We start from the raw sequence: 8,382 nt of genomic DNA on the forward strand, positions 1-8,382 counted from the left end.
TATGGATGTAATGGTTGGACAGTTTGGAAATCTGTCTACTTGATGTTTCTGTCTTGATAATTATGCCTGTATACTTTGAGGTTCAGGGTGCTGACCTTTTCTCCTGAACAAGGTAAATGATATATGTCTGACTGATTAAAGTAAGCTTGTTAACCCATTTTGAGTTGCTTTCCTTTAACAAAGCAGATCCAAGAACCTGTGGTAGCTGCAAACCCTGAGGACGCTTGGGGTGCTTGCTGCTACAGATGGACAAACACAGAGCACAGAAAATAGGCACAAAGGCTGTCGCTGAATTGGTTGTTTTTATTTTTCCCAAAGGAGGATTCTGTGGTGGGGAGAGGACAAGAAGGGAGGGAATGGGTTCATCCAATAAGCATTTGTTAAGTTCCTACTATGCATCAGGTATTGAGCTAGGTGCAGGAGATACAAAAACAACAAAGAGTTCCTGCCCTGAAGGAGTTTACATTCTACCTTAGAGGTGATCTAGTTCAACCCTTTCCCCCTCATTTTACAGATGAGGGAAACTGAGGCCCACAGAGATTCAAGGACTGACCTAAGGTCATATAGGTAAGAGAGAAGAGCCAGGATTTGGATGGCCTGGGGAGGTCACCAAATCCAGCCTTCTTTGTACCATACCACAGTCTAGCAGAAAATTATGGAGACATTAAAAAAATAAGGACATTGATCAAACTTTTAAAATCAAGAAGCCATGGACCATTCTGTCCTTCTAAAATAAACATGTAGGTTGAATAAATAAAAACAGCTGTCCAGATATTCATGGGATGGTTTTTACATTTTCCAGCTATTGAGGATAAGTACATTACAATGATGGACTCCCTTCATTTAGTTACATAAATAAAACTTTTATAAATATCTCTTTATAAACAATATAAATAGCTTTACAACATAAATACATTTATGCATGACATGAATTTACAAACAGCAAGGTTCGATATATTGCTGGCCTTGTCAGTCTCGAGAAAAACTGTCTCTTGTCTTCGTGTCTCCATAAAGGTGGGGGTCAGGGTGGGGGGTGTTTCATGTATATAATATATATCATATAGAATATAGAAGTTTTATTTTTAATTTTGAGAAAAACAAAAACGACCCAAAGAAAATCAGAACGCCCCTCACCAAACAATAACCAAGCCGCTGGCGGCGTCTCCCCACCGGAAACAAACCCCCAAGACATGTCAGAGCCACAACTGCTGGGAGGTGCTTCCGGATGGTTTGGGGCGGGTGACCAAGGATGCTTGCATCAAGCTGTGCCAGTGGCTGCCTGGTCCTGAAACACACAAATTCCATTCAATTCAATAATCATTGATTATGGTCCCTCTGGTGCCAGGTCCATACAAAGACAAAAAAAGCCCCTGTCCTCAAGAAGTTTCCATTCCATAAGGAGAGGGGGCATGTATGGAGATAAGTGAATATAACATATTCCTAAAGTAATGCATAATAACTACAAGGGGCAGAAGGGTAGGATCAGGGAGGGTGTCCTGGAGAAAGCACAGAGAAATTCATTTAAAGCCTCATCAGCTAACCCATGGGGACCCCCCTCACTACATGTGGCCCTCTACATCCTCAGGTGTGGCCCTTTGACTGAATCTAAACTTCACAGCACAAATTCCCTTAATAAAAGGGTTTGTTCTGTAAAACCATATAGGTTCCCCACCCCTAGGTCATGTGAGTCAGAGACTTAGAACTACAAGGAATCCTCTCATCTGACAGACTGAATAAAGTGAGGCTTAGAGGACTTCATAAGCTCACAGTTCTGGAGCTGGAAGGGACCACACCCTCCTTGCTTTACAGAAAAGGAAACTGAGGTTAAGTGACTTTCCAAGATCCCACAGTTTGTGAGTACCAGAGGCAGGATTTGAACCCAGATCCTTTGATTCCAATCTCATTTCTCTTTCCATGGTGTCTTTAGAGTTTACAAAATGCTTTTCTCACAGCCTCCATTCTTTGCCAAGAAGCCAAGTCATGTGCCCAGGGTCATGCAATATCATACAGCTGGTGGGAAACCCTGAGCTCTGTCCAGCAGCCAGGGCCTCTCCCATGACTAAGACTGATCTTATGGTGTATAGACAACATAGGACGCTTTTCTTCCACCCAGTCCTTGCTGCTGGAAGGTTCTGGGATCCCTGGACACCTTGGTCTGAACGCTTAGATGCTGCAAAGAAGTCAGGATCTACACATCACTGCAGTGGAAGGTTCAGGTATGGACCCCCTCACTCCCCAACAGTATGACCCTGGGTAAGTCATTTAACCTTTTTTGTACATCAATTTCTTCATAAACAAAGTGAGGAGCTGGGACTAGATGACCCTAACGTTCCTTCCATTTCCAAATGGATGATCCTTTCATCCTGTGATCTTTAAAACAGATGAAAGTTCTCCCACAACTCACCTCAGAGCTGGGGAAAGCAGAAGCAGGAGTGTCCAAAGGGGCAGAACAACTCCTTCAGGCCTCTGGTCACCTCTGGGGGACCAGGCAGAGGGTCTGGGACTCCCCTCAGGTGGAGAGCTCTTTCCACCTAGGCAGAGCTCACCCCATCTGCGACTTCAGTAACCAGTCTGAGAGGAGCCTGGGGGCTTAGAGAGGTTAAGCAGTCACACAAGGTCACACAGCAAGGCACTGCCTCACTGGTTACCTAGGCAGTTCTCATAAAAACAAATATATTGTTAGTTCCTGGAGGTCAAGGACTGTTTTGCTTTTAAAAAATAGGTTTCCAAAGAGGGATAGGACCCAGGTCTAGAGCTGATAGGGACCTTAGAGGCTCTCTTTTTACAGATGAGGAAACTGAGGCCCACAGAGTTTAAGTGACTTGTCCAAGGTCACACACACACAGTAAGCATGAGCAGTGGGATTTGGATTCAGGTCCTGTGGTTCTGTGCTCTTTCCATCTGTACCATTTGGTTTCACTCAGGATTATCACTCCAGAAATGATCAGAAAAGGAGGTGGGCAGGTCATGTGATATGAGCGACCGGTAGACAGGCCAAGAGCTGCATTGATAGTCTTGAAATGCAAACAGACACAGGGCAACCATCACCAGCCACAGCTCTCAGAGTGCTTTCAGACAAAGTTCTTCCTTTACAAAAACACTGCCATCATCCCCACTTTGCAGATGAAGAAACTGACTGAGGCTTAGGTCAAAGGGACGGAGAATTTGTGGCATGCAGGTGCCCAGCCCTCATCGCTCGGTTTGTTGCGATGAAGGCTGGAGTCTTGGTGACCTAGATCTCTGCTCACCCCGGAATGAGGTGGATGAGAGGCCCAGACATTAGATGAGACTTCTACTGTCCTGTATGACAAAGCCTGGGAGGGTGCAATGAGTGGATTTGGATGTTTGGCACAGTCAGTTGGCATGAAGCATCTTTTCTGTATCAGCCTGCATACTGGGGAGCCATTCATCTCCATCTCCTCATTTGTGAAAGGAAGAAAGTAGCGGGGAATGAAGAGGAGAAAGCAATTGTCTCACCATCATCTCTGGGAGGCCCCTGCTCAGGTCAGGGAGAAGTCTATGCATTTTTGCTGAAGTTGGGAGAAGGGAGGAACAGCTGAATTCAAGGCCAAGTCAAAAAGGGAATATTGGGGGTGGAAGGGAGAAGGGAAGTTAAAATGAAAAAAAGGGAGCGTGGCCCAGTAGCCAGAGAGCTAGCGTTCGAGTCAGGAAGGCCTGCCTATGGCATGCATTGCCCGAGTTCCCCTGGACAAGTCACTCTCACTCAGTGTTCCAGGCAGCTCTCTCCTGTGGGGAGCTAGGAAGGATCTGGAGCTGTAGGGGGAAGGTGATTCCAGACTGATGAGTTTGGCTGCAGTCCAACAAATTAAGGAAGGAAGCAACATTTACATCTGGGGGTGGGGTGGGGTCTGCTCATTTACTTTATTTGACTCTTCCTTAAGCTGGGATAGGGAAACCCAGGCATTCCTCACCAGACATGAAGGATACATTAGCATCAGGACCTAGGAGAGGGGTCCGACCGACTTAAATCTTTGTTCCTGCTTAAAAAGAGGCTAAGGTTGGTTGGTTGGTTTTTAATACACTGTCCTAGGGCAAATTCAGGTAGACCTGAATTGTCCAAAGCTATGGTTCCACACCCTTGGGTACAGGGTCTTCTGCACAGGGCCCTCAGGACTATTGCATGGGGCAGACTATTTTTCTTTATACAGGTTATTTGAATGGTGAATATATATGTATATACACATATTTAATTCTTTATTTTGCAGTTAAAATAGGAGAGATGGAGTGGCTATTTGTTTTTGTGGAGAAGTACCTTCTTTATAAATGTAGGACTTATGAAAACTTCCTCTCCCCCTCCCCCCATGCTCTGGGTAGAACTAATGGGCACCCTAACCCCTGGGACACCAGCTGCAACAGATCCATGCTTTTTGTTCCTCAACATGCTCACCTTTGGCTTTGAAGTAGTAGCGGCCCCTCTCATACATTTTTTGACCTCTCACCCAGGGGATAACTGCCTTCTCTGCTCTTAAACAGAGAAAATGCAGGCTGCTGCTGCGTGCTACCATCAGAGAAGACCCCCTTTCCTTTTAGGATTGTAGGCATGAAGCCCAGGCCATGACTGACTTCCCTGAGCCATGCACTGGCTCTTTGCCAAAGCTGGCTACAGCCATGGCACAGAGATCCCTCCCCTGCAGCTCAGGGATTGTGGAATGGTAGGGAATCATGGGAATTGGGTACATTGGCACAACTGTGCCTTTGGGATTGTTAGCCTTGCTTTGCAGAAGAGGTGGCTATCGTTAGGTATTGGAAGGCCCTTCATGTGGAAAAAAGATTAGTCCTTTTTTCCCCAGAGAGTAAAATGAGGAGGAGAGGATGGAATCTTTGAGTCAGGGGTTGGAATCTGGCTTTCCTCCTTATTAGTTGTGCAACCTTAGTCAACTCTCTTCCTTTTCTCTGAGTCTCAGTTTCCCCATCTGTAAAATGGAGAAGTTGGACCAAATGATCTCCAAGGTGGCTTAAGATCTTAGTGTGGTATGGTGGAAAGAAGGGGGCTCTGGAGTCAGAGATCCTGGGTTCCAATCCTGCCTCTGATGAATACTACCTGAGTGACCTTGGCCAAGTCTCTTCCCCTGCCATTCCTCAGCTTCCTTATCTATAACCTGAGGGGGTTGGAGCACACAGTCCCGGGGGTCCCTTTCAGCCCTAGGTCCACACTTTTGTGAAGGTCCCTTCCAGATCTAACTGACCCTGTAATATAGAAAGAGACATACTGCCAAGGGTCTGCACCCTAGCTCTCTTACCATTGACTGATGACTCACTTATTAGAAAAGAGCTTTGGCCTTGGTATTCAAGGACTTGAGTTCAAATCCTGACTCTGCAACTTAGATTCCTAGATTTAGGTCTAGAAACTATCTGATCCAACCCCTATTTTACAGATGGAAAAACTGAGACCCAGAAAGGCATGAAGTGCTCAAGGTCACAGAGGGCAGAGCCAGGAGATTTGAACCTTTATCTTCAGACTCCAAATCAGGTCGCTCTCTGGTCTCAGTTTCTCCACTTATAAAATGAGGGCTCCCGAACAGGGAAGTTCTCTGACAGCCTCTAGACTCAGGCAGGCACCTGCTCCAGGGCCCGACAGGGCTCAGAGGAGCGGGTCCGAGAGACTCACCGCCGCCAGGGGTCGCCGCCTTAGCATCCCAGACCGCTCGTGGAACCGATCCGGTCCAGCTTGAGACCGAAGCAACCCTTGGACGGGGGCTTCTTGTTGACGCCTCGGAGCTTGCGCGCGTTGGGGTAGTCATGCAGCAGGCGCGCCCAAGCCGCCCTCGAGCGGGTGTCCACGCGCAGGTCGCGAAGTAGACGCGCGTTGGAGCCCTTGGCATTGGCTCCGCCTCCGCCACCGCCGCTGCCCCCCGGTGCCTTGTCTCCCTTCTTGTCCCCACCAGCTGAGGCCAGGACCCCCGCCAGCTCCTCCCCAGGCGGGGCCCGCGGGGGCTGTAGGGGAGAGAAGGAAGGTAGACTTGGGACGTGAGGACCATGCCAGGAAAGGGTTCCCTGCTCCCTTTCCAAAGCGCCCCAGGAGTGGGGACTCCTCGCTCACCCGGATCGCGGGTCCTCCCCGACCTGTGCCCTCTCTCCCTCTCCGGGAGCATCGTCATTCACCTGCTGTGCCATCCAATGCCCCTGCCCTTTTCCCCTCAAAGTGACCGTCTGGGACCCTTGGACACTTTGCCTGCGCCCCCGGGTCCTGGGCGCATTCTAAGCTTGGCCAGCTGCCCGTCCCTGCTTCTGTAACCCGGCAAAGGGAGCAACAGGGGTTTCTTCCTTCTGATCTCCAAGCCACCTCCCCTGGGCCCCGGGGATCCCGCGGGGCCGGTCAACTGTCTAGGTACTTCCTGGGACCCGGGTTGGACTCCTCCCCAAGCAAATCTGCCCCCTCCCCTCCCCTCCCCATCTCCTCCGCCCCGGGGAGGGAAGGGCACCCACCTTCTGCGGCGCGGCTGGCTTGGCCTCGGGGCGAAGGGAGAGGAGCGTCAGAAGCAGCGTCCAGGCCAACAGTTGGGAGACGTGCATGGTGCTGGGGGATCCTTGGATCCACGCAGGGTTACAGGGGTGCAAGGGCTGCGGAGAAGGATGGGGAGGCGGGCTCCGGGCTGGTGGCGGGCGCTCGCAGCTGAGCGCAGCGCAGCGGACGGAGAGCGGGGCTGCCTGAGCTGCCCAGCGCCGCGTTGCAGTGGAGTCGGAGTGCCGCGGGGATGCGAAGTGGCCTTGCGCTCGTTTGCGGCTGCTCAGCTGCGCCGGCTGGGAGCGCTCTGAACCCAGCTTCTCCCCTCAGTGCCTTTATAAGCCAAGCGGCCCACTGATGTCATCCCCCCGCCCACCCCGGCTGGCGGAGCCTGGGGCTCCGGCTGGCGCTCCGGACCAATGACAGGCCGAGGCTGCAGTCCCCAGGGCCAGGGAAGGGGGCCTGGGAGGGAAGTTAGGGGAGGGAGCGAGGAGGGGGGATTCGATGCTACCACCCCGGGGGAATCTAGAGCCCAACTCTACCCAATGGCCCCCAACCCTGGGGAAGAAACTGTCAGGGCCCCAGCGGGGCTCCTCCTGGGAGCTCTGGAGACTGACCAGAGCTGGGCGCTGGATTGTCTTGGGGTACTGGAAGTGAGTGCCTCGTCTCGCACCTGTTTGGGCAGTTTCTAGAGTCCAGTTTCTACCTCGTGAAGGAGAAGGGAGGCTGGAAGTCCGATGGAAGGAGCCAGAAAGTCCGAAGCCCTTCCTTGACTTTAACCCCGGGCCTCAAGCTCCTTCCCTTCCCTGGACCTCAGAACTCAAGTTTTCTTGTCACCTGCAGGCTAGCAGGTCTCCCGAAGGCTCCTGGAAGGGTGGGTGGGTGCGTGCATGCATGTGTGTGTGTGTGTGTGCGTGAACATGAGTGCCCGGGCTGGAGCTTGCACATTTCAGACCGTAACTCCACCAGGAGCCGCCACTGCGGGCTCTTCTCCAAGAAGGGATCGCTAGCCTTGGGGCTTGGTGCTGCCCACCCGCCCGGGGACTTTGGCAGAGTGAAGGCGAAAGAGGGCCAGCACTTTTGTCCTACGGGGGGTTGCCCACGCTGAGCGCGTGTGCCTGCCTGTATGTATGTGCGCACGGGTGTAGAGCAGTCCGGTGGGTGGGTGGGCTATTTCGGGGAGCCGACCGCTTTTCGATTGTGGCCAGATGGCCTCTTACCACTCCACACTCCCAAGGAGAAGGGACAGGCGTGGGCTCTGGGCATCCTCGTCTTCCCCGCCCGCCTGCTCTTCCTCCGAGCCACATTTAATAAGAAGTGATGTTTGCATTGCGCTCAAAGGCTTTCCCCACGAGATTTCATTTGAACCCAACAGGAGGCAAGAGCTACAGGTGTTATTTTCCTGATTTTACACTGGAGGAAACTGGCTCGGAATGGAGTCGTCAATCAGTCAGTAAGGGAGGCAGTCTGGTATTGTGAAGAGAACTGGGATTCAAAACCCACCAAAGATACCGTAGGCAGGGCATTGAATGACCCATATGCTTAACAAGTGAGTTGACTCTAAGGGGCAGAAGTTGCTCCTCGAGACTCCAGAGTCCCACGCCACCCCTACCCTGCCCCTCGGCCTACACCCCAAGATAGGAAGCCGAGACCTGTCCTGTGCCTCACCAGGACTGGGAGCTGGGAGGGGATGGCGGGGGCTTCCTCGCTTACCTCAAACATTCTGGAACCCGCTCGCCAGGCTCTTCTGGAACTAGCGCTTAGCGTTCCCTGCCCCCCCCCCCCCCTTAGGAAAGGGAGAGTCCCCAGGGGATGCAGCCGATGGCTGAGGAGGAGGACGGAAGATCCCAGACTTGGGGGGGGGTACTCCCTTTGAGAAATGCTCCGTACTTCCCTTGGCCTCGGGAAGCCCCTTC

At 51.8% G+C, this 8,382-nt stretch overlaps 1 protein-coding gene across 1 annotated transcript; it reads right to left on the reverse strand.

The window, feature by feature from the left end:
• Window positions 1–311: 311 nt before the first annotated feature.
• On the reverse strand, window positions 312–6,752 carry NPPC (natriuretic peptide C). The gene is made up of 3 exons (XM_069089157.1): window positions 6,448–6,752; window positions 5,630–5,955; window positions 312–1,285 (listed from the first exon to the last, which is right to left on the reverse strand). Exons 1-2 carry the CDS (start codon window positions 6,532–6,534, stop codon window positions 5,650–5,652), a joined length of 393 nt encoding a protein of 130 aa, XP_068945258.1. The 5' UTR covers window positions 6,535–6,752; the 3' UTR covers window positions 312–1,285; window positions 5,630–5,649.
• Between the last annotated feature and the right edge of the window lie 1,630 nt (window positions 6,753–8,382).

Source organism: Petaurus breviceps, unplaced genomic scaffold, assembly GCF_028583685.1.
Source record: "Petaurus breviceps papuanus isolate PSGF00001 unplaced genomic scaffold, PetGlider_PUasm1.0 186, whole genome shotgun sequence".
Lineage (NCBI taxonomy): Eukaryota > Metazoa > Chordata > Mammalia > Diprotodontia > Petauridae > Petaurus > Petaurus breviceps.